At 42.8% G+C, this 27,281-nt stretch overlaps 1 protein-coding gene across 1 annotated transcript in view; it reads right to left on the bottom strand.

Moving 5' to 3' along the window:
- Positions 1 to 3,808: 3,808 nt before the first annotated feature.
- fhdc1 (FH2 domain containing 1) overlaps positions 3,809 to 27,281 on the bottom strand; it is a 35,349-nt gene continuing 11,876 nt past the window's right edge. Inside the window, exons 5-11 of the mRNA XM_020496100.2 lie at positions 26,353 to 26,453; positions 21,824 to 21,894; positions 21,426 to 21,533; positions 17,551 to 17,621; positions 10,867 to 10,984; positions 10,254 to 10,418; positions 3,809 to 9,998 (exon numbers count right to left, since the gene is read on the bottom strand). Coding sequence (XP_020351689.1) covers positions 7,698 to 9,998; positions 10,254 to 10,418; positions 10,867 to 10,984; positions 17,551 to 17,621; positions 21,426 to 21,533; positions 21,824 to 21,894; positions 26,353 to 26,453 — 2,935 coding nt within the window. The 3' untranslated portion in view covers positions 3,809 to 7,697. The remainder of the gene's footprint in view (positions 9,999 to 10,253; positions 10,419 to 10,866; positions 10,985 to 17,550; positions 17,622 to 21,425; positions 21,534 to 21,823; positions 21,895 to 26,352; positions 26,454 to 27,281) is intronic.

Genomic DNA, 27,281 nt, shown 5'->3' with positions numbered 1-27,281 from the left:
GGTGTTTGTGGGATCTTGTCTATGTGTAGTTGCCTGTCAGCACTTGTTTGTATAGCTTCACAGTTCATTTTGTTAGTTTGTTCAGTGTTCATTTTTTAAATAAATAAGAATATACTCATACCACACTGCGCCTTGGTCCGATCCTTATAACGAACGTGACACGGAAAGTGTTTAGAATGCATGTTTTTCCGCATTTTGTTATGTTGCAGCCTTATTCTTAAATGGATTCAATTGTTTTTTTCCCCTCATCAATCTACATACAATACCCCATAATGACAAAGCAAAAAGAGGTTTTCAGAACAAATGAAAAAAAGAGAAATATCACATTTACATAAGTATTCAGAAACTTTACTCAGTACTTTTTTGAAGCACCTTTGGCAGGAATTACAGCCTCGAGTCTTCTTGGGTATGACACTTTAATCTGTTTGGACCCCAGGAAGAGTAGCTGCTGCCTTAGCAGCAGCTAATGGGGATCCCTAATGAATTCAAATACAAGCTTGGCACAGCTGTATTTGGGGAGTTTCTCCCATTCTTCTCTGCAGATCCTCTCAAGCTCTGTCAGGTTGGATGGGAAGTGTCGTTGCACAACTATTTTCAGGTCTCTCCAGAGATGTACAATCACATTCAAGTTCGGGCTCTGGCTGAGCCACTCAAGGACATGCAGAGACTTGATCCGAAGCCGCTCCCAGGTTGTCTTGGCTGTGTGCTTAGGGTCGTTGTTGGAAGGTGAACCTTCACCCCAGTTTGGAGGTCCTGAGCGCTCTGGAGCAGGTTTTCATCAAAGATTTCTCTGTACTTTGCTCCGCTCTTTCCCTCGATCCTGACTAGTCTCCCCATCCCTGCCGCTGAAAAACATCCCCACAGCATGATGCTGTCAGCACCATGCTTCACCGTAGGGATGGTGCCAGGTTTCCTCCAGATGCGACGCTTGGCATTCAGGCTAAAGAGTTAAATCTTGTTTTCTTCAAACCAGAGAATCTTGTTTCTCATGGTATGGGAGTCTTTAGGTGCCTTTTGGCAAACTCCAAGTGGGCTGTCATGTGCCTTTAACTGAGGAGTGGCTTCTGTCTGGCCACTCTACCATAAAGGCCTGATTGGTGGAGTGCTGCAGAGATGGTTGTCCTTCTGGAAGGTTATCCCATCTTCAAAGAGGAACTCTGGAGCACTATCAGAGTGACCATTGGGTTCTTGGTCACCTCCCTGACCAAAGCCCTTCGACCCCGATTGCGCAGTTGGGCTGGGCGACCAGCTCTAGGCAGAGTCTTGGTGTTTCCAAAGCTCTTCCATTTAAGAATGATGGAGGCCACTGTGTTCTTGGGGACCTTCAATGCTGCAGAAATGTTTTTGTACCCTTCCCCAGATCTGTGCCTATACACAATCCTGTTTCAGAGCACTATGGGCAATTCCTTCGACCTCATGGCTTGTTTTTTTGCTCTGACATGCACTGTCAACTGTGGGACCTAATATAGACAGCTGTGTTCCTTTCCAAATCATGTCCAACCAATTGAATTTACCACAGGTGGACTCCAATCAAGTTGTAGAAACATCTCAATGATGATCAATGGAAACGGGATGCACCTGAGCTCAATTCTGAGCCTCATAGCAAAGGGTCTGAATACTTATGTAAATACAGTATTTTTGTTTTTTATTTATAATACATTTGCAAACATTTCTAAAAACCTGTTTTCGCTTAGTCATTATGGGGTATTGTGTGTAGATTGATGATGACAAATATTTCATTTAATGTTTCATTCATAATCCATTTGAGAATAAGGCTGTAACGTAACAAAATGTGGAAAAGGTCAATGGATCTGAATACTTTCTGAATGCACTGTGTAGTCAATAGGTCCAAAGCTGACTTTAGATAAGGTACATGGCACAACACTTCCACTCACTGGTGGCCCAAAGAAATTAACTCAAAGCCACGCCCCCACTAAACCACGCTTCCAATATAATTTCACAGTGTGCCTTTTCGAGTGAATTTGTTCATATTCAGTCCTGCGGCCTTCACCAAGTGAGTTCCTAGGCGAATGTTATCATTAAAATGTTACTTTTTATGACAAGGCCTTATTTTGCAGGCCTGAAAAATTCTGGTAACTACAGATTTCCTGCTTATTCCCTCCCAACCGGGATTCCTCGAAAACCTGGGCATTTTGGGAAAGTTACTCGAATTTTGCAACCCTACCTGCAAGTCACATTCTGCTGGTTTGGAAAGGGATGCGTAATTCCTATCAGATTCCAGCCAAATTAGGATATCCATCATTTTATATTCTCCCACAACCTGTATTCAGAATGAATACATTACGAGGGAACTACCTAAACCATTGAAACTGGAACAACCATTTCAGTAACGGGTGCAAAAAAATCTACCTGATTACATTAGTTTAGAAAAATATGTTATTTATCTTTGTGTAGCATAAGATTACTCAATCAATCTTCGTTAATGAAAAATCACAGATATTCAAAACATTTCGAAAAAATCAATCTGCATTAGAGCATGCTGGGAAATAATTGTGTTATAACGATTATAGTACACATGTGTATTTTAGGGTACTACCACATTGACAATTTCATTAGTTCCTTTTGAGAATACATTATTGTACCCTGTGGTGGGTATTGAGGGTACACAAAATACAGTACGTTTGTATCTTTGAAAAAACAGAAAAGTAGCTTCACAGTAGAGTGGGATGATTGCATATTTTATATTCAAAATATAGGGTACAAAAATGTACCATTATACTAGGTTATCTGCACATGTACCCTAAAAGGTACTGAACGGGTACAATGTGAGTGTCACGCCCTGGCCATATATATGCTTTTATTCTCTATTTTGGTTAGGCCAGGGTGTGACTAGGGTGGGCATTCTATGTTCATTTTCTATGTTTTGTTTTTCTTTGTTGTTTGGCCAGGTGTGGTTCTCAATCAGAGGCAGCTGTCTATCATTGTCTCTGATTGAGAACCATACTTAGGTAGCCTTTTCCCACCTGAGTTTTGTGGTTATTTGCTTTCTGTTTTTGTGTCTGCACCAGACAGAACTGTTTCGGTTGCGCTAGTTGTTTTGTTAATCAGTGGTCAGTTCCATTAATAAAAGGTACCACGCTGTACTTTGGTCCTCACCTTCTTCCACCAACAGCCGTTAGTGAGATTATTATGTGTACTTCTCTTATTATGTTTATCCCAGTGAACAATTTGTACCCTAACCGTACCCTTAAATATCATTGTTTTAGAAGCTAACCCGGACGACGCTGTGTGCGCCACCCCATGACCACCGTGCAACTCCGGAGGCACATCCATAATAATTTTTCCAGACATGTAAAAGATTTCACCACTGATATGTGACAGAGCTGTGAATTCAGGAGATGCTAATAGACTACTTAAAGGGGTAGTTCTCCCAAAACGTTTACCAACATTTTCATGTTGTAAAGACTAGGGGCGATTAAGCAGTATGGAACGTTCAGATAGAAATAGTAGAACAAACATGCATCTCTAACATGTAGAATATGGCATCACATCTCTATTCATGGCATTTCTATCTTCAACGTTCGAGAGTGAATAGCAACTGAACATTGCCCAACTGGCCATATTCCACATTACGATTGGTTACTCTCCCTTTAATTAATACAACAGATGAGAGAAAGGGTGTTAAATGTCTAGCACGCTGTAGCGCAGCCCTCAGTGCGTCTGCTTTAGAACAGCCCCCTGTAGAATGCATACAAAAACCAATATGATTCACGCAGTTTCAGATTCACAGAAATGTCCATTCCTGATGGGAAAAGGCTGAGAAGGATGGAGAAAAAAGCTTCACGGCTTCAAAGTGACACAGCATCGGATGACTTTATTGATTTTGTTTAACATTTTTTTAAATGATCAGTGCTGTAGAATAACATTCTAATATTCAGTCTTGTGTAGTTTAGTGATTACAGTAATTTCCTCCATGTAGAAGTTTGAGTTTATTAACATCAAAGACAGTGACTTGGAGAAGAAGGCGGCAAAGCAGAACCAAGGCAATTAAGTGGAGCAGCTGTATAGAGCGGTGGGAATTCCAGCTAAGACATGCGTAGTCTGGTCCTCATAAAGAATCACATTAAAACAGTAAAAAACACCAAGCCTGGTCCTGGATCTGTTTGTGCCATCAGGCCATGACAACAACCATATTGTTGGCTATAGAGCACAAACAGATCTGGGATCAGGCAAGAAAACATTCCTCCTTGCTTTCAGTTCCACCATCACCTAGGTCCTAAGGAATCCATGCCAATTGCTGACACTGTAATTTAAGGTTAACATTTGAAAGTGAACATGAACTGTAGCCTACTGTGGATGAAGTCACTATTGTGTGCGTGCAACTTCTCGAGTTGGCTTGAAAAACCACCAACATCAATCAATCGATGGGAAAATATTAATCGCCACCATTTGGTTTGGGTTGGGCAACATTGGACAAATGTTTCAACATTGTTTTGGGTTGCCAGGTGCCTGCTCTGTCATGATTAGGAGTCGGGCCTAAGTTTAGAAAGGCTAAGGCTATTAGTCAGACAGACCACTGCTAGTGTTCAGTCCCACAGCGTCCTGACTGACCTGCTGGACTGTGTTGTCATGGTTACCACCCCATAACAAGGAAGTGGCAGCAGAGTGGTGGGGGGATGCAAGGGGAGACATTCCGTATTGAAGTCCCACCGTCTTTAGTGGCTCTGACGTAAGACCACCCATTGTCGACATGCCCCTATTAAATGAGCCCGGCAGCAGGAGGCATTGTGCGATAAGATGTGGGAGGCCGCTCTTGTAAAGGGCCATCCTTGTAAAAGACTGGACATTGTGTTAAGTCTGGCGGAGAGGAGATCTGTCATACACTCTAACTGTGACTGTAGATGGGAAAAGAGAGGGAGTGAGAGGAGCATTGTGCCTCGCTCTTTAGCCATAAGACATGTCGTAGGCCAGCGTCCCAAATATAACACACTACTTTTGATCAGAGCCCTATAGGGTGCCATTTGAGACACAGCCCGTCCGGGCTGACGTATGGCCTCTGGGTCTTTTGTGACATTCACTGCCTCCCTTTATTTGCATTGCAGAGAGCAGGGAGATAAAAATATCCTGGCCTACTGCAGGGATGTGGCCTGTAGGATTGATTTAGGCTTGCTCTGAGAGTTACAGACAGAAATGGTACAACAGCTGTATGGAGAGTACAGTAGATTGAACTTGTTGATTCAAGACCAGTTGAATTGAGCGCCTCAGTGTATGGTCTGTGAACAACGATGCTGTTCATTGTGACAATTTCAAGAGAGGAAAAAGTCTTGTTAAGCATTTCCTCTCACCTTCACCTTCACTACTTCCAAGCCTCCATATACAGTTTGCTACATGTAAACATATTGCAAGCTCTACGTATAATAAAAAATAGTATGTCTTTACACTATGTACACAGAGTGGACGGCTAATCGGCTAAGCCCGTGATTTGTAGTATCCATTCTAATTCGTTCAGTGCAATGGAATGTAGGGAGGATTTCTACTCTTATTTACAATTCAGGAGACACTACTGATGATGGGGCGGCTACATCAAGCTTCAAGTTAATGCACTCTAGTTGTTGTTATTTAAGTCAATGGCACAATGCTGTTTCAAAGGCAAGTGGTGTGACAAGCTGGCCTAGTTCCAGATCTGTTTGTGCTGGCTTGCCAATGACCATAGGAGTGGACAAGACAGCACAAACGGGTCAGTCTAGTGAGGAGCAATTGCAGGGCTGAAGAATCTACGGTATTACTTGAATCACGACCATTGGCGGTCAAGGAACACAATTACGCAATGTCATGTAGTACAAAAATCAGATGACAACATTCACAGTAGAAAAGTCAAGGATTACAAAGACGATTATTGTGACAAAACACAGAGACAAACAACACCATGTTGGGTGTTACTTCAGTCTGAAGAGCTACATGTTCAATGCTGTTTTTCATAGCATTAGCGTTCGTCTAGGTATAGCATATAGCAGGAAAAATATTTCCTTTGTGTGCACGTCTACTCAATGCTAGAATGGAGGCGTATTATCGAGAGCATTTAGAAACATTGCTTGTGATTGATACATAAATACAAATGTCAAAAGTACCACAAGTACATGAAAATACATTGCATGACCAAGTACATGTTGTACTGTATTCTAAGAGGTAAAGGTAAAACTTTACAGTGGAATCATACCAAAGGACTAACTGGAGTATCATAAACAGAGGATAATGGCTCAATAACTTTCTGTACTTGCTAATAGTAACAGTTAATGCACTTGATACAGTACACAATAGGATACCTGATTCAATCAAACCCTGACAACCAGGTTTCCAAAACAAGTGAAAAACAACATTCTTTATTGACAATTCAAATTTCGTTCAGTTTCCTAATATCTGACTGCACATATTATTTTGTCCAAGACAATGCAGCACATCAGCAATAATGTCTATTTAACTTAACCTCGGAAACCTGGATACCCAGTTGGATTGAATAGGGCCTATGGGCATTTCTTTTGTGTCCTTTTTTTTATACTATATACTATTTCTGCAATGTCAAGTATAACCGAGGTATAACTTCAGTGGAGCAGGAAAGGAACTCAGTGGCCAACTGCTGAGGAGTACAATGACACTGAGAGCAGGGTCTTATTCATTAGTACAAACGGAAAACCAAAACGGTTGATTCTTATTGGTTTCTCGTGAATAAGGCCCTGAATAGTTATTTTCACTGTTGTCCCGCCCATAGTATCTGAGTGGACACTGATTGGACCAGCTCTTTTTTTGCCAATCCCAAGTGAACCCAAATGGATCAGACTCACACTAAATCAGTGAAGTGAAGCAATAGAAAAACAGAGTGATATTCAGTGTGGACTCCAGGCTACTGTATAGTATAGCTGTGCAAAGGAAAGTAGAGAACCACAGAAATCAAAGATACAATCACAACAGCAGCAAGGCAGCATCTCACAAAGCTCATACCCTGAATGAAGACACTAACATAGTCCCCAAATTGTCAAAGCTAATTAGCAGCATTCAAACATGTTCAGTAGTGGTTTTTCAGTAACACTTCATTTTACAGTCACTGTTTACCAGGTAGTTACCTAGAAAGTACTTGTTAAAATGGTAATTATCTAATAATTGCATAGTAATCACACTTCAGTTTCTATGAGATTCATTGCAACACGTGTCTCTATGTACCATTTGGTAACAGTAAATTACCATTTGTGTTGTATTCTTTGAGGTGAGTACCAGAAAATATTACTACCACATAGTTTTTAAGTAAATACCATGTAAACACCATCTTAAAATGGTCTGTAAAAAAAAAAACATTCTAATTTTTCTTCTATTTTGACATGTCATTATACAGTATTACATAGAGTTTAAGACCACAAAGCAGGCAAAGAAGGCTCCTAGGAAAAAAGGGGGATTTTGCCATTTGTCAGTTCTGTCTCCCCGTGAAGAATGCTCAAAAACAAACGGGGGCTCACGAAAAAAATAATCTTATCTACAGAGAGGTTACATAGAGTGCATTATATATTTTGCAGTTCATATAATACGTTTTGACAGAGCCCTGTACATTGACTTGATATGGATGAGGTGGGATGTCATAGAGTAGCTAATGAAAGAGGACATAAAATGTCCATCTACAGTACGTGGGGGGAAAACCATAGTACATTTCTTTTTCTCTGGCTCCAATCGAGCTCCACCATATTTGAGTACTACTTCCAGGTGGGCTTGATGGTCCTACATGACGTAATGGATTGTACAGATTTCTCGGAGAAGCTGCTGCTCTTGCGTGAGCGCTCGCGGGTGGGCGGCGGTGGGGGGGTGTCGCTACACTGGGTGCTCGCCCGGCTTGACGCCTTAACGCTCTGCACCCTCTGCAGACCACCCACTTGGGCCTTCTCCTTCTCCTCCCTCCGGGGTGAATGCTGCCCCCCTTTGGCAGGAGGTGTGGTTGTGGCGGCGGCTGGAGGCCGAGCGGGTGCTTGACTCTGGGAGCTGCTGCGGGACCGGAGAGATGGGCTCCTGGAGGGGGTCGGAGGGTTGGAGAGGGCGAGAGCGAGTTCCTTCTTGGTGGTCCTAGAGGAGGAGGCCACAGTGTTGCGGGCCCAGCCAGGCAGGGTGGCTGATGGGGTTTTGGAGCTGTGGGTAGGTGTTTCGGGAGCACTAGCCTCAGAGGGTGCCTCAACCTGACCTTGGGCCTGGGCAGCCAGGGCTCTCATGGTGGCGCGGCACATCTTTGCCTCCGGCGGTGGCTTGGGCAGGTTCCTCAGCGGCTTGGCGCTGGGCTTGCGGAAGGAGGGCTTTCGTGGGTTGAGGTCACATGCCCAGCCTGAGAGGCCGGTGCTCCCCTGGGATTTGGTCTCCTCTGGGGGCAAGCTGGAGTGGCGGGGGGGCCTACCGATCTTCTCGCCCCGCCCCCTGGCTGGGGTGCTCTTGTCACGGAGAGGCTGCCTGGGTACTGCACCCTCATGGCTCCCGGCTGGTCTCTCCACCCGCCTGGCGTTGCTGCCAGTCCGGCTGAGCTTGGTGATGGGCACCACCTTCCGCATGCCCTGGTTCTCAGTGGTTGTCAACATCCTGACGCTGCGACCCACTCCGCTGTTTTTGGAAACTTTTGACACATTCTTGTTCTTGGAGTGTGTTGGTTTAGGGCTATACGTCTCTACAGCTTTCTCGCCCACCTGCCTACCCTCTGCCGTGTCCCAGCTATCTGTGTCCCCCTCTTCCGTGGTAACGAAGGAGCCGACGGATGGGGCACGTTCGTCTCTGGACTTTGACGCCAACATCTCATTTGTGGAGGCGGAGACGGACTGATCGTTTGTGGATGTGGAATCAAAGTTGGAGTTGGAGGACAGCGAGCTGGGGTCTTGAATGTTCCCCTGGACGTTGTTGCAGTCAGTGTTTTTTACGTCAGGGACCAATCCTTCCCTCATTAGAGGCGAGCTTTCGATCTCAGAGTAGTCAAGTGCTACGGAGCAGTCAGTTTCTGTGCAGTCTAAGATGTAGAAAACCGGTTTCTTATTGGATACGGAGGGGTCAAGAGGGAGGGTCGTGTCGCAGGTGGTTGAGGAGATGGTGCTGCTGTCTTCTTCTTCCTCCTTCTGAAGCGGGCCCACCACAAACTGAGAGGACGCCATATCACCTTCCCACGCCGCGGGTTCTGGCCCTCTTTCCAAACTCTTTGGACAAGGAGGAGGAGTATCCAAAATGAGTGTCTTTGGAGATTCCCTCTCTGTTTCCAAGTCCGTCACCACCACGTTTTCGTGGTCGACAAAGTGCATGTGATTTGTGTTATTGTTCGGACTTGGGGGGTCAAACGGTTGAATTCCCGGAACTAGCGTGTGCCTCTCCACGCTGACGTGCATGTGTGCCGTGATGCTTGCTCCGGGGTTGGGAGTCTTCTGAAAGACGTTACGGTTGTGACATGAGCGAGGCAGATAGCTCCCCTCGGACACAGTCGTGTAGTTGTTATTATTGTTATACGGTTCCTCATTGACATTAAAGCATGTGGAAGAGTACATGGCCAAGGGGCTGATGGGCTCTGTCTCGGCCCGGTGTGACGTGGCCAGCACCTGCCGCCCATTCCCCAGCTCGCGGTTATCGTCCTGGGACACAAGCCAGGGGGCGGTTCTCCGTTGAAGGGTGCGGCCGGAGCGCGGCAGGCTGTTGAACTTGGTGGCATAGTCTGCTGGCAGCGCCGCGCCACTGCCGAACAGCTCCAGATAGCCGTGAAGCTCGCGGTCGGCCATGGAGGCCACAGTGTGGCGGTGGCGACGGGCGCTGGCTGAACGACCCAGGGGGCTGTGGGGGCTGGCGGGACGCTGCTGGAGGAAGTCAAGTAGGCCCTCCTTGGTGAGCATGTCCACGTCGTTCTCGCTGCTGCTGCGGCCAAAACCTCCGTTACCAGCGACAGCACCCTGCTGCTGGTCAGCATTCCAGGCAAAGCGCTTCTCTTCCAGCTCTCTGAGACGCCGCTGCCTGGCCATCTCCTTCAGCTCCCGCTCCAGGTTATCCTGACAGAGACAGCGAAAGGACGGTCTAATTAATAACATTTTGTGTACAGTGCCTTCAGGAAAGTATTCAGACCCCTTGACTTCTTCCACATTTTGTTATATGTTTACATACACCTACATCAGTATGTTAAAGAGTTTATAATTTTTTGTTACTTCAGGAAATGCAATGCAGGATAACGTGAGTTACTTATCTGAAACTACATAGTAGAGTCTTAAAAGATTTGAATAGAAATGTTTAAAGAAAAAACACCTCACCTTGACAGCCTTTTTGAACTTGAGACAGAAGTCCTGGAAGATGCGGAAGCACTCGTCCAGCATGAAGGTGTCCTTGTCTTCACAGAAGAAGTCAATAAGCGCATTTCCCTCCTTCCGCAGGTCCAGCCTGCGCCTCTTCAGATCTTGTAGGGTCCTTGTGGAGCTCTGTTGGGAATGACAGACAATGGATGACAGACACATAGATTAGATATATAAAGAACAAAACAAATTTGAACATATTATTACCATAAAAATATACCAAAAACAGGGGGCTTGGTGATACTGTATATCAGGGATGTAGGATAGTATGAATGGTAAGCACTTATCAACATGCAAAATACATATGGACTCATATTGGCCCATATTTGTTATGCTTATGGGGTGTTCTTCCAATTGAGATCATGGTGGTAAGTTATCTGATATACATTTATTTGTCTACTATATGTACAGACACACCTCACATGACATTGAAGTCATGTTACAATGTTACAGTCACCCTAGGATCCGTTTTGGCTAACTGGCTAAGGATGCCTTCACTGTGTGCCGCCCTCATGCGCCGTAATCAGCACAGAGTAGAATTCCCTAATTAGATTCTGACTGAATGTGCTCCCACCTGCAGGAAGGGGTCCAGCTGCTCCAGGAGCTCTGGGTCACTCTGGACCTTCTCCTCCAAGGATCTGGTCCTGACGTAGAGAGACGAGAACTCCAACTCGATGTTTTCCACTGATATTCTGAGGGGATATGCAAATCATCCAAAGCCTGTTAAAATGTGTGGCTCAGTTGGTAGAGCGTGGCGCTCACAACGTCAGGGTTGTGTGTTTGGGACCACCCAAAAAATGGGCTCCTGAGTGGCACAGCGGTCTAAGGCACTGCATCTCAGTGCTAAAGGCATCACTACAGACACCCTGGTTCAAATCTAGGCTGTATCACAACCGCGTGTGATCTGGAGTCCCATAGGGCGGTGCACAATTGGCCCAGCATCGTCCGTGTTTGGCCGGTGTAGGCCATCATTGTAAATAATAACTTGTTCTTAACTGACTTGCCTGGTTAGAAAGAAGAAAAAAATGTATGTGCTTTAGATAAAAGCATACTTTAAAAGGTGTATATTATATATATATACAGTGGGGCAAAAAAGTATTTAGTCAGCCACCAATTGTGCAAGATCTCCCACTTAAAAAGATGAGAGAGGTCTGTAATTTTCATCATAGATACACTTCAACTATGACAGACAAAATGAGCAAAAAAATCCAGAAAATCACATTGTAGGATTTTTGAAGGAATTTATTTGCAAATTATGGTGGAAAATAAGTATTTGGTCAATAACAAAAGTTTATCTCAATATTTTGTTATATACCCTTTGTTGGCAATGACAAAGGTCAAACGTTTTCTGTAAGTCTTCACAAGGTTTTCACACACTGTTGCTGGTATTTTGGCCCATTCCTCCATGCAGATCTCCTCTAGAGCAGTGATGTTTTGGGGCTGTTGCTGGGCAACACGGACTTTCAACTCCCTCCAAAGATGTTCTATGGGGTTGAGATCTGGAGACTGGCTAGGCCACTCCAGGACCTTGAAATGCTTCTTACGAAGCCACTCCTTTGTTGCCCGGGCGGTGTGTTTGGGATCATTGTCATGCTGAAAGACCCAGCTACGTTTCATCTTCAATGAGGTTTTCACTCAAAATCTCACGATACATGGCCCCATTCATTCTTTCCTTTACACGGATCAGTCGTCCTGGTCCCTTTGCAGAAAAACAGCCCCAATGCATGATGTTTCCACCCCTATGCTTCACAGTAGGTATTCTTTGGATGCAAATCAGAGTTCTTTGTCCTCCAAACACGACAAGTTGAGTTTTTACCAAAAAGTTTTATTTTGGTTTCATCTGACCATATGACATTCTCCCAATCTTCTTCTGGATCATCTCTCTAAAAAATGTCAGACGGGCCTGGACATGTACTGGCTTAAGCAGGGGGACACGTCTGGCACTACAGGATTTGAGTCCCTGGCAGCGTAGTGTGTTACTGATGGTAGGCTTTGTTACTTTGGTCCCAGCTCTCTGAAGATCTGAAGCCCCAGATCGAGGGAGATTATCAGTGGTCTTGTATGTCTTCCATTTCCTAATAATTGCTCCCACAGTTGATTTCTTCAAACCAAGCTGCTTACCTATTGCAGATTCAGTCTTCCCAGCCTGGTGCAGGTCTACAATTTTGTTTCTGGTGTCCTTTGACAGCTCTTTGGTCTTGGCCATAGTGGAGTTTGGAGTGTGACTGTTTGAGGTTGTGGACATGTGTCTTTTATACTGATAACAAGTTCAAACAGGTGCCATTAATACAGGTAACGAGTGGAGGACAGAGGAACCTCTTAAAGAAGAAGTTACAGGTCTGTGAGAGCCAGAAATCTTGCTTGTTTGTAGGTGACCAAATACTTATTTTCCACCATAATTTGCAAATAAATTCATTAAAAATCCTACAATGTGATTTTCTGGATTTTTTTTCTTCTCATTTTGTCTGTCATAGTTGAAGTGTACCTATGATGAAAATTACAGGCCTCTCTCATCTTTTTAAGTGGGAGAACTTGCACAATTGGTGGCTGACTAAATACTTTTTTGCCCCACTGTATATATTATAATAAATGTGAATAGTTTAAGATTCTGAAACGTTGTCTACTGCTGTAGCAGATGGCTATGTCAGCATCGTAAAATTTGACTTTGTATTCCTGAGACTTGAAGTACTGCTGACCCTGAACCCAGAAATGCCTTGGCTTGTATTGGTAAGTGGTATTGGTGGTGCTTTAGAAATTGCTATGTTGTGGTTCACTGTGGCAGAAATGGACCATGTTACACTGTAATGCACTTGTCTATATCTACAGTGCATTCGATAATGGTGAAGGCACGACAGTTAGAGAGGCTGGAAGTAAGGATGATGTGTTAGCATATCCACAGCGGAGCATGAACTATTGGCACACCAGGAGAGAGGGAGAGCTGAACTGTAGCATGCAGAGGTGACCTTGTAAAAGAGCTTGACAGCCACAGGGAAGATAATGCATGTTAAACAGTGCAGTATACTGCCAGAGCCACTGGGAGCTTAAATTAATTAGAAATTCAACTCAAGGCGTTAGTAGGGATCTGTGATTTCATTCAGCGCTGCTGTTATTCTAGCCAATAATCAACCTCTTCATTTGATTGCATTGAAACTATGAGCATGTATTGTACCATATATTTTCTCTATTGCGTTAAAGCTGCAGTCTGCGATACATAAAACAACAAAGTGGTCACCTCGCCATTTGGTAAACAGCTGAGGTATGCGGCTGGAGAAATGTAACCAGTCTTATTAAAGCCACAGTCTGCAGTTCAGAAAACAACAAACAGGACACCCCAGCACTTGTTTAGGTAAACGGCTAAGGGATTGGGGTGGGGCTGCAGAAATGTTACTAGACTGCAGCATTAAGCACAAATCATCATCCAGTAGTAGTCATATAAAGGCAACATATACAGATATGTCTATTGGAGGGAAATAATCATGCTAATGCTAAGAGCAGTGGCTGAAGCAAGAACCTAAAAGCTACAGTCGTGGCCAAAAGTTTTGAGAACGACACAAAAATTAATTTTCCCAAAGTCTGCTGCCTCAGTTTGTATGATGGCAATTTGCATATACTCCAGAATGTTATGAGGAGTGATCAGATGAATTGCAAAGTCCCTCTTTGCAAAGTCCCTCTTTGCAATGAACTGAATCCCCCAAAAACACTGCATTTCAGCCCTGCCACAAAAGGACCAGCTGACGTCATGTCAGTGATTCTCTCGTTAACACAGGTGTGAGTGTTGACGAGGACAAGGCTGGAGAATACTCTGTCATGCTGATTGAGTTTGGATAACAGATTGGAAGCTTCAAAAGGAGGGTGGTGCTTGGAATCATTGTTCTTCCTCATTCAACCATGGTTAACTGCAAGGGAACACGTGCCGTCATCATTGCTTTGCACAAAAAGGGATTCACAGGCAAGGATATTGCTGCCAGTAAGATTGCACCTAAATCAACCATTTATCGGATCATCAAGAACTTCAAGGAGAGCGGTTCAATTGTTGTGAAGAAGGCTTCAGGGCGCCCAAGAAAGTCCAGCAAGCGCCAGGACCGTCTCCTAATGTTGATTCAGATGTGGGATCAGGGCACCACCAGTACAGGGCTTGCTCAGGAATGGCAGCAGGCAGGTGTGAGTGCATCTGCACGCACAGTGAGGGGAACACTTTAGGAGGATGGCCTGGTGTCAAGAAGGGTAGCAAAGAAGCCACTTCTCTCCAGGAAAAACATCAGGGACAGACTGATATTCTGCAAAAGGTACAGGGATTGGACTGCTGAGGACTGGGGTAAAGTCATTTTCTCTGATGAATCCCCTTACCGATTGTTTGGGGCATCTGGAAAAAAGCTTGTCCGGAGAAGACAAGGTGAGAGCATACCATCAGTCCTGTGTCATGCAAACAGTAAAGCATCCTGAGAACATTCATGTGTGGGTGGGTGGGCTCACTCACAATCTTTCCTAAGAACACAGCCATGAATAAAGAATGGTACCAACACATCCTCCGAGAGCAACTTCTCCCAACCATACAGGAACAGTTTGGTGATGAACAATGCCTTTTCCATCATGATGGAGCACCTTGCCATAAGGCAAAAGTGATAACTTAGTGGCTCGGGGAACAAAACATCGATACAGTGCCTTGCGAAAGTATTCGGCCCCCTTGAACTTTGCGACCTTTTGCCACATTTCAGGCTTCAAACATAAAGATATAAAACTGTATTTTTTTGTGAAGAATCAACAACAAGTGGGACACAATCATGAAGTGGAACGACATTTATTGGATATTTCAAACTTTTTAACAAATCAAAAACTGAAAAATTGGGTGTGCAAAATTATTCAGCCCCTTTACTTTCAGTGCAGCAAACTCTCTCCAGAAGTTCAGTGAGGATCTCTGAATGATCCAATGTTGACCTAAATGACTAATGATGATAAATACAATCCACCTGTGTGTAATCAAGTCTCCGTATAAATGCACCTGCACTGTGATAGCCTCAGAGGTCCGTTAAAAGCGCAGAGAGCATCATGAAGAACAAGGAACACACCAGGCAGGTCCGAGATACTGTTGTGAAGAAGTTTAATGCCGGATTTGGATACAAAAAGATTTCCCAAGCTTTAAACATCCAAAGGAGCACTGTGCAAGCGATAATATTGAAATGGAAGGAGTATCAGACCACTGCAAATCTACCAAGACCTGGCCGTCCCTCTAAACTTTCAGCTCATACAAGGAGAAGACTGATCAGAGATGCAGCCAAAAGGCCCATGATCACTCTGGATGAACTGCAGAGATCTACAGCTGAGGTGGGAGACTCTGTCCATAGGACAACAATCAGTCGTATATTGCACAAATCTGGCCTTTATGGAAGAGTGGCAAGAAGAAAGCCATTTCTTAAAGATATCCATAAAAAGTGTCGTTTAAAGTTTGCCACAAGCCACCTGGGAGACACACCAAACATGTGGAAGAAGGTGCTCTGGTCAGATGAAACCAAAATTGATCTTTTTGGCAACAATGCAAAACGTTATGTTTGGCGTAAAAGCAACACAGCTCATCACCCTGAACACACCATCCCCACTGTCAAACATGGTGGTGGCAGCATCATGGTTTGGGCCTGCTTTTCTTCAGCAGGGACAGGGAAGATGGTTAAAATTGATGGGAAGATGGATGGAGCCAAATACAGGACCATTCTGGAAGAAAACCTGATGGAGTCTGCAAAAGAACTGAGATTGGGACGGAGATTTGTCTTCCAACAAGACAATGATCCAAAACATAAAGCAAAATCTACAATGGAATGGTTCAAAAATAAACATATCCAGGTGTTAGAATGGCCAAGTCAAAGTCCAGACCTGAATCCAATCGAGAATCTGTGGAAAGAACTGAAAACTGCTGTTCACAAATGCTCTCCATCCAAACTCACTGAGCTCGAGCTGTTTTGCAAGGAGGAATGGGAAAAAATGTCAGTCTCTCGATGTGCAAAACTGATAGAGACATACCCCAAGCGACTTACAGCTGTAATCGCAGCAAAAGGTGGCGCTACAAAGTATTAACTTAAGGGGGCTGAATCATTTTGCATGCCCAATTCTTCAGTTTTTGATTTGTTAAAAAAGTTTGAAATATCCAATAAATGTCGTTACACTTCATGATTGTGTCCCACTTGTTGTTGATTCTTCACCAAAAAATACAGTTTTATATCTTTATGTTTGAAGCCTGAAATGTGGAAAAAGGTCGCAAAGTTCAAGGGGGCCGAATACTTTCGCAAGGCACTGTATTTTGGGTCCATGGCCAGGAAACTCCCCAGACCTTAATCCCATTGAGAACTTGTGGTCAATCCTCAAGAGGCGGGTGGACAAACAAAACCCACAAATTCTGACAAACTCCAAGCATTCTGGGTCAGGATGTGGCCCAGAAGTTTATTGACAGCATGCCAGGGCGGATTGCAGAGATCTTGAAAAAGAAGGGTCAACACTGCAAATATTGACTCTCTGCATCAACTTCATGTAATTGTCAATAAAATCCTTTGACACTTATGAAATGCCTGTAATTATACTTCAGTATTCCATAGTAACATCTTACAAAAATATCTAAAGACACTGAAGCAGCAAACTTTGTGAACATGTATATTTGTGTCATTCTCAAAACTTTTGGCCACTACTGTACACATACCATTCCAGGAACTGAGTTAGTGATCTTGATTGTGAAAAGAGACACATAAGTCCTTATACGGTATAGGGCATCCATTGATAATGGGTATGAAATTGACTGGGATTCTTCTAGGTGAACTAGTTGTAAGACTCTTATTAAAGGATAGTAATGCAAATGCTGCGTTCTTGACATATCAGAGTGTTCGGAAATAAAACGTGCAAACTCTGAGCATTACGTTGTATCTATTCACGTGCTTTGAAGTCGTTGAAAATGCCCATTGACTAACAGCTAACTAGGTACGTCAACCATGAACTGCAGTTATTATGCTCACAAACAAATTACATTGTTCAAAAACAGTATAAATAGATTGATTTTGATAAATAATGTACTGTTGTTGCATTTAACCGCTGAGAATGCTGTTCTCCAAGTAATTTCCTCAATAGGTGATGTCGTAGTTCAGCATGTCGAAGAAGTTGCGGCACATAGTTGACACCCGAGTGTCCTACTTTACAGAAATTATGAGTTGGAGGGCTGTTCAAATGGCTTTTTCCCAGTTTGCAAGTTTCCGACATCATGAAGACCGCAAGGAATTTTTACCTGGAAGCGCTCTGGATGTCCTGCAGTTTCTCAGGGAACTTCAGCAGCTTCTCGTCCTTCTTCTGTGCCTCCTGAGAAGATAGGAAGGAATTATTATGACATGTTATGTACACCCATATCCCCCTTGTAATTTCCAATCTGTTTAATAAATCTTGAAAATACATAAGGACTCATTAAAAAAGAAAAACACACAAACATCTGCCACCTTCTTGCAATATTCAAAATTTCTCTCATTTGGCCTCTGTTTACTCCAACATCAATGTCATGGAATATTTACTAGTGACATCTTCTCTGCTGTTGAAAGGGCATCTGTGGAAAGCCTCTCCTTATTCTGTGTCAAAAAATACATATTTTACACATCTCAAATTCTAACAAACGAATTCAAACAAACTACTGAATTCTGACCCACTGGGCACACCACGTCATTTAAACGTGGAAATGTTGGTAATATTTGGATGAGATGTTGATCAATAAGATTTCAACCTTTATTCACCCACTCAAAAAGACAGCCTGCAGTTTGTTGAATTCCTAATGTGTCACTACCTTCTAAAAGCACAACCAAATTCCAATGAAAAAACAATGTTGGATGTTTGGTTTAGTTGTCATCTAAACATGTTATCACTGCAATTTCCATCATAACAAACAAACAACAAAATTCAACAAAATTCAAATGGGAATGCAATGTCAGACATTTTGTATCCATACACGGAGTATACCAAACATACTATACTATATACAACAACTTAATGTGTTCTCACTGTTTCATCTAATACCAATATATAGCTGTGAACAGCAATGAACGGTGTTCACAGGATGACAGAAAGGACACAATATCAGTTGGATAGCAAAGCAAGCACTCTATCATGTAACTATATTCCTTTATGTGCAATCAGTGAAAGCATTACTATGTTTTTCTCTCAATACCACAAGGATGACTAAAGTGAAGTAAAAACGAGTTGCTGCATTCAAATATGGCCATACTGTACCTATAGGTGTACTATAGCAAATAAGATAATGCTACAAACACTTTTGAAACTATAATTTTTCAAAAGTATTTGTAGCATTAGCATATGTGCTAACATGCATCTATAGGTACAGAACGACCATATTTGAATGCAGCAACAATCAATCTCAAAAACCATTAAAGACTGATGTAATGAGTCTAAATACAAAATCTGAAGTGAATCTGACGTATGGTTCACAAGAATAAGATGAATGCAGATGATTTTGAGCATTAGCGTTACACATGCAAAGAATGAGTTGTTAATAGTTTCCTTGTTTTTTGAAATATAAATACCAAATTCAGTATGGTTCATTTTAGGGACGGCCATGATAGCGATGATAAGTTTCAAGTTGACAGGCCACTGTGGTATCAATTTACATTGGTTTAAATGGACAAGGAAAATCTGAGTTTCGGTTTGTCAATAACTTCGCCATCTTTTGGCCAATCCCTTAGCTTTTCAACTATGTACCATAGGCCTACATTCCACATTTTGTGTGTACTTTCAGCATATTTTAACATATTAGTGTATGTGCTATAGTGTGGCCATCTTTGAATGCATCAACGTAGGGACTATTGTGACCAAAGATCAAATTTGGAGTGAATCTGACTTTTATTCCATGACAAGATTCTTTATGAATATTTTAAGCATTAGCGTAACTTGGTCAAGGATATCAATGGCAACCTTAACATGGTTCATCATGGTAATGTCTCTGATGAACCTAAATGGTTTCAAGTTGTTAGGCCATTGTGGAGTGGCTTTACAAAGGATTTAAATGGACATGTAAAATCTGATTTATCAACAGCTCAGCCATTCTTTTTGAAGTTACTCAGCCTCTAGTTTCTGTGTGCTTCGCTCTGAACTCTGAACTCCAGGTAGGATTGTATTTGAGATGACAATAAAAGTACATAGTGCAAGTTATCAATACTGTTCAATATTCTGCACAGATTATTATAGCAACTGTGAAGATTTCCACAGACCTGCGACCTTTGCATGCTATTTTGAACATGCACGCTTTCTATGATTACATAAGATGACATTTATAGTTACAGTAACCTCAAGACATGGCTCTGGATGTGTTACTCGTTTTAAAGTTGAATAAACACTGTTACATTAGTTTGTAAAATAGCCTAACTTTAGGCTATTAACTGTATTACAAAAGTTATATTTGTAATACAAATATCAACATTTAAAGGGAATTAATCTAATGCTTGGATAGTTTAATCTGAGCCACTGGCTTAATCCTATTGAATTATATTTTTGGTTTAGTTGGAGACGTGAATACAACATATAATTTGTTAACTTGTGGACAAGTTAATAGGCAAAAGTGCATCGCAAAAGTGATATTGAATTGTGTTTACACAAACAAAAATCAACATTTGAAGGAATTGTATCTTTTGTACCACTGACTTAGTCTGACTTTAATTCCAGTTTGTCTACAAATTAATATGTTGAAATAACCATCTCCATCTCAACCAAAGATCGAAGTTAAAGAATAGGACTAAATCAAATCAAACTTTAAACACACTTTAAATAAAGGTTGATTTGATTTAGTCCTATAATTTTACTTAGAGATGGAGATGTGCGTCCAACATATTAATTATTAATTTTAATATTACATTTAAAATCAACCAAAGCTTGAAATCCTAGGGCCATATGCATTGTCTATTTTTAGTTGAACCCTGGGTTGACTTGAGACAATATCTGTTGATGACTTTGCAAATTCTATAATAATAATAAAAGGCCTAATAAAGGCCTAAATAGTATCATTCGATAACAATAGTGAATCTATTTAGTTATTAAGAGATCTCTCAAATATCATTCTCACTATAACAAATTGGTAGTAGTCAGTAACAAATATTAAAGCTAAGCAGAGCTGGGCTTAGTTAAAATTCTGGAAGTACATAGTGCAAGTTATCAATGTTTGGTTATTTTTCAATGCAGCAAATGGATGGCTGTAGATAGATCAACTCTCCAGTAGGAGCTGCTGCCCAGCTTATAGCTTTTTTCTGATAGTGGATATAACATTGAAGATCTGAAGTTGTTTCAAATGTACAAATTCAACAAGGTATGTTTATGTTGAAAATTGGTTACCATGATGACAGACACTCCCCACTGGTTGAAATTTTACCCTCAAAACAACAGTTGATGACTTTTTGCAAATCCAAATCCAATGTATTTTCCCCCTAGATTCCATGTCTCAATACATTGACAAATAACGTTAAAACAACATTGATTCAACCAGTTTGTTCCCAGTGGGGAGTGTCTGTACTCTGTTCGAATGCCAAAAGGGTCCACAGGTCAGCACACTGACTCATACACCCAAATGGTGACATTTCATTTTAAAGTGAGCATGACCAGAAGAAACCTGAAGATATTCCTGCACACAGCTTGCTTACAAAGTGATTCTCCACTAATCTGTCTCTCTGTGTGTCTCCTCCAGTGTGTATGTGTGTCTTCTCCTGTGTGTGCTGTGCATGTCTTGTTTTTCTCCTCCAGTTTGTCTTTCTCCTCCAATGTGTGCATGTTGTGCATGTCTGTTTGTCTCCTCCAGTGTGTCTGCCTCCTCTAGTGTGCCTTTCTCCTCTAGTGTATCTGGCTCCTCCAGTGTGTCTGTCTCCTCCAGTGTGTCTGTCTCCTCTAGTGTGTCTGTCTCTTCTAGTGTGTCTGTCTCCTCTAGTCTGTCTATCTCCTCCAGTGTGTCTGTCTCCTCCAGCGTGTCTGTCTCCTCCAGTGTGTCTGTCTCCTCTAGTGTGTCTGTCTCCTCTAGTGTGTCTGTCTCCTCTAGTGTGTCTGTCTCCTCCAGTGTGTCTGTCTCCTCCAGTGTGTGTGTCTCCTTCAGTGTCTCCTCCCATTTCTCTCTGTCAGACTCACCAAAGCCACAAAATGCAGCAGGTTCATGCCCGGTTTGTTGGCCTTGGTGTCAGCCAGCGAGAGGAGCGATGACAGCTTGAAGCCCACGGCGTTGCCCGCGTAACCGCCCTGCGGGACGGGGAGGAGGATAAACGAGCAGTGTCATAGTGGTGCCATAAAAGCCATTATCCCACCTTAGCCATGGTCATATCAGACAGATAAGGAGAGAGACGAGATACGGGGGGGGAGGAACTAGACAGATGTCACAGATTGATGGAGAGAGAGACCAAGTGAGTGAGTGAGTGCATGAGAGAGCGAGAGGGTGAGTGAGTGATTGAGGAGAGAGAAAGAGAGGAAGAGAGAGTGAGGATAGATAAATAGAAAGAGGAAAGTGAGAGATAATGGCATCGTTGGCTTACAGCGTTCATGATGTTTCCAGCCTGCAGAACCAGGTGGAGGATGGCGTGTAGTTCCTCACAGGTCATCAGCTCTACAGAGAGAGAGGAGTGAGGGGTCAATACAAACCCATAGCACGCAGAGCATTCAGCAGTAACCTCCATCAGATCTGGGCTTAAAAAAAATAGATTCAAATACTTTATCTGTGCCTAGTTGAGCTTCCCTGGCTTAATAAACTAATATAAAAGTCCCAAAACTGCAAACCCCGCCCATCTGGCACTCCAGGCGGATTCAAGCAAACGCTCAAAGTATTTGAAAATACTTTTCAAGTATTTCAACCCAGGTCTGCCCCCCATCAAACGCCATCACTGGTTGGAATTAACTTCCACCATACACTTACACTATAACTCAAGCTAGCTTTCAACTGAGATATACAGCTGTATAGAGATGATGTCATAGTTTTAGCATGACTGTAGGCCTATTGATATTTCAAATACTGTACAATACAGCTAGCTACTCATTAGGAGTAATGTCGGCCCCCACCAAGTGTCTGGTTTCACTAGTAATCACAATCAGGAAGTAGCTTGTCTGTGACTTGCACTTTGTTTAAATAGAAAATGGACAACAGCGTAACAAAATGCATCATATATGTACATGCACATCCTAGATCAAATGCAATTCATGATGAGATGGAGTAAACACAAAAAACACACACAAAATAACGACAGCTCAAACCAACTTATCCAATGTTGCAGCAACGTGCAGAGCTGTGGATAACACTCCTGGCACATGCCACATAAGGCCCTGTACTGGAGGTCAGGCTTCAATGCCTTCTTTCTGTGTCTCACTGTCTTCCATCCATCTACACCTTCATAATAAAGCACGCCAAAAAACCTTGTAGCTATAACCTTTTTTATGTAACATAACGCCGCCCAGAGGCCTAATGTTGATGAAACTATTCTTAATTTTGGCCAAGTGCCCTGCCAAACTGACATCTCAATTCAGCACTGCCACAAAGAGGTTGCGGTGCATGGGCTTCCTGAGAGGGAAGCCAATAAAGTGTGGCTGAGGGGTGAGAAGCTGTGACTCAGCTAAAATTACATTGAGCCGCATTCAGCTTAGAGCAGGGGGGTTGGTGTGTCAAATACAGTGGGGAGAACAAGTATTTGATACACTGCTGATTTTGCAGGTTTTCCTACTTCCAAAGCATGTAGAGGTCTGTAATTTTTATCATAGGTACACTTCAACTGTGAGAGATGGAATCTGAAACAAAAATCCAGAAAATCACATTGTATGATTTTTAAGTAATTCATTTGCATTTTATTGCATGACATAAGCATTTGATCACCTGCCAACCAGTAAGAATTCCGGCTCTCACAGACCTTTTCTTTTTCTTTAAGGATCCCTCCTGTTCTCCACTCATTACCTGTATTAACTGCACCTGTTTGAACTCGTTACCTGTATAAAAGACACCTGTCCACACACTCAATCAAATAGACTCCAACCTCTCCACAATGGCCAAGACCAGAGAGCTGTGTAAGGACATCAGGGATAAGATTGTAGGCCTGCACAAGGCTGGGATGGGCTACAGGACAATAGGCAAGCAGCTTGGTGAGAAGGCAACAACTGTTGGTGCAATTATTAGAAAATGGAAGAAGTTCAAGATGACAGTCAATCACCCTCAGTCTGGGGCTCCATGCAAGATCTCACCTCGTGGGGCATCAATGATCATGAGGAAGGTGAGGGATCAGCCCAGAACTACATGGCAGGACCTGGTCAATGACCTGAAGAGAGCTGGGACCACAGTCTCAAAGAAAACCATTAGTAACACACTACGACGTCATGGATTAAAATCCTGCAGCGCACGCAAGGTCCCCCTGCTCAAGCCAGCGCATGTCCAGGGCCCGTCTGAAGTTTGCCAATGACCATCTGGATGATCCAGAGGAGGAATGGGAGAAGGTCATGTGGTCTGATGAGACAAAAATAGAGCTTTTTGGTCTAAACCACTCGCCGTGTTTGGAGGAAGAAGAAGGATGAGTACAACCCCAAGAACACCATCCCAACCGTGAAGCATGGAGGTAGAAACATCATTCTTTGGGGATGCTTTTCTGCAAAGGGGACAGGATAACTGCACCGTATTGAGGGGAGGATGGATGGGGCCATGTATCGCGAGATCTTGGCCAACAACCTCCTTGCCTCAGTAAGAGCATTGAAGATGGGTCGTGGCCTGGTCTTTCAGCATGACAAGGACCCGAAACACACAGCCAGGGCAACTAAGGAGTGGCTCCGTAAGAAGCATCTCAAGGTCCTGGAGTGGCCTAGCCAGTCTCCAGACCTGAACCCAATAGAAAATCTTTGGAGGGAGCTGAAAGTCCATATTGTCCAGCGACAGCCCCGAAACCTGAAGGATGTATGGAGAAGTGGGCCAAAATCCCTGCTGCAGTGTGTGCAAACCTGGTCAAGAACTACAGTAATTGCAAACAAAGGTTTCTGTACCAAATATTAAGTTCTGCTTTTCTGATGTATCAAATACTTATGTCATGCAATAAAATGCAAATGAATTACTTAAAAATCATACAATGTGATTCCGTCTCTCACAGTGGAAGTGTACCTATGATAATACTTACAGACCTCTACATGCTTTGTAAGTATGAAAACCTTGTTCTCCCCACTGTATGTCCCACCATTTATTGGATGAGACCAAATTCGCTGAGAGGTGAAACTCCATGTAAGGACGTTTTACGAATCATTCAAAAACCCTGCGCTATGCCCTAAAAGGCCTCACAATGCAGATTTTACAGCAGTCTACACTCTCAAGACATGTTTAGCTTACTAAATGTATCAGAGAAAATCATTTGCTAAAGTGGTGCTGCTCTTTAGGCACTACCAAGCTCATTTGAATGTATTAGCTACAGTAGCTGCATACCAACAAATCATGCATAGGCCCAATGTACTACAATACATGTCAACGTGTTGCATATTTCAGAGCCCAAATGACAAAAACAAGTCGACTGTGGATCATATGATTGGTTTCAGACGCTGTGCTTAATATAAGTATAATAACACTGACACACCGCGGCCATCCGCTGGTGTCAACTGTTTGTCATCAAGGCCTGTTTTGTCCTTTGCAATCATTAACCATTAAACAAATCGTGAACCAAATGAGGTCTACTGTCCCTACTCCCGAAAAAATCTCTAGGTGCACCCATCCACGTCTCTATTTATCTGTAAATACAGTATGTATCTCAGTATCTTTCTATCTATGTATTTAAATGTCTCTTCATTGCATGAACCTCAATTTCTGTCATTAACCTGAAAACCTCCTCTGCATGAACCCTGCATCCAGGGATTGGAAACAAAATTAGTTCTGAACAGAAATATACATTTTTTGGTTCCGTTCCACTTTTCTAAACAGGAAAATAAAGTTTTGAAACGGTTCGAACCCCAAAAAAGTACAGGTTTGTATCGTTCCTCTCTGTTCCTTTTTAAACCTCTAAAATATATATACATTTAGCTCAACATTAATTTACTTCACCAATCAGTGCAAAATAGAGTAACTTGCTGTGGAGCAGGTAAGCAATTTAATAAGCAAAGGAAAGTAGTTAAGAGCCAATTGTATTTTGCCGTAACAGCATAGTAATCATAATGAAAGACAAACACACACACTGTGCTGCCAGTCACAGTGTAGGGCACAAGATGCAACTGACATGTCGAGGGTGAGGAGAGAGCGAGAGCGCGGGTGGCAGAAGCATGCTTTGAAGCACTAAGCATCTTGTTATGATATGCATTATCAGAATTAGGCCAACAGAATTATACCTACGGAGGAGCGGCTTCTATGGAGGAACTTTTAATATCTTTAGCTAGAATTAAAAACATGTATTGCCTTTTTGTAGCTAATCAATCCAACGTAAAACATGAACAATATAGTATCCTTAACTAGCATTGAAAAAGTAAATCCATTCTTCTCTAATTAAACATCTCTCCCTAATTTCTGAATTATGCTTGTAATGTTGTCAGTAGGCTACAGTAACCTATTCTTCAGAGGGGAGGGGCAGGTAGCCAACATACACACACACACACTGTCAAAGATTTCCAGCTGGCAGGCAGACGCTGGAATAAGTTTCTGAGTGACAGAATGAGGGCTTTGCATAGGCGCTTTGTTATGATTTTTGTCGGACAGGAAGAAAATGCCCAGAACGTAAAATAACGTTATTAACCGGTTCCCATGCTTTTAAAAGAATGCTTTAGTTCCGGAACAATATAGATCACTTTTGTTTTCGGTTCGGGTTCTGTTCGTCAAATGATTCAGTTATTTTCCTGTTTTCTGTTCTGTTCTCTGAACCCGTTCCAACCCTTACCTGCATCTACTATATATATATTGGTCCGAATACAGCGCCAGCTCAGATGACATGCACGCACCCGCGCACACACTGGGTCCTTGTTACACCTCAGTGCTGCGACTCAGATATCTGGGTCTCCAGTCGATGGTGTGTGGCAGCACCAGCGGGCGGCGGTGGCCGCTAGCGGGGCAGTTTTGTCTCAACATCATTACCTTTGGTGGCCACGCGGATTACATCGATCTCACGGCTCATCACAGCGCAGGATGGAAAGAACTCGTCACGCAGGACCATGGCCTCGATGCGCAACTCAAACCTGGCAGGGGCGACAGAGAACAGGGGGTGTCAAATTCACTGGCACAGGGAACAGAATAGTACAATTTACTATACAACTCCAGGCCCTCAGTTTCGGGGGCCAAAGCACTGCTGGTTTTCATTCTCTCCTAATCAGGTACTGCCTTGATCAGCCTGTTGCATGATGACGAGGAAACCCATGGCCCGGTCCTAAATGACTTTGTGTGACGAATCACACCTGGTCCTAAATATCAACAAGACCAAAGAGATTTGCTTAGACTTCAGGAAGCGTACAACATTTACCTCAGCAACATTTATCAGAGGTCAGAACATAGAGATTGTAGAAAAATACAAATGTATGGGTGTATACTTTCTCAATTTTAATGTTGACTGTTCTATACTGACTCTGTTTTACAAATCTTTCATTGAGAGTATTTTAACTTTTTGTATTATTTGTTGGTTGGGCAATGCCACTGTCAGCCAGAGAACTATGCTGACAAGGATTATCACCACAGTAAGCAAGGTACTTGGAGTCAAACAGACAGGCCTGGATGAGATCTTTAACATCAGGGCCCTCCGCAAGGCTCACAAAATAATTTTAGTCCCAAGCCACCCCCTGTACTCGGACTTTGAACTACTCCCCTCTGGGTGCAGGTATACGGCACCCCCCGGGATGAAAAACAGAACTAGACAATAATTTGCACTAGCTGTGATATCACTCCTAAATAGCTTGGGCTAATGTTCCTATCGACCCAGTAAGTCCAGCAGGCTAGTCTCTTTTTATTGGTATGTAACTGTTATGGAAGTTGTATTGTCAATTTGTTTTATATTTAAACACCACTTTAAACGT

This window comes from Oncorhynchus kisutch, linkage group LG12 (assembly GCF_002021735.2).
Source record: "Oncorhynchus kisutch isolate 150728-3 linkage group LG12, Okis_V2, whole genome shotgun sequence".
Lineage (NCBI taxonomy): Eukaryota > Metazoa > Chordata > Actinopteri > Salmoniformes > Salmonidae > Oncorhynchus > Oncorhynchus kisutch.
The sequence above is the reverse complement of the archived record's forward strand: the minus strand, read 5'-3'. Positions and strand labels throughout refer to the sequence as shown.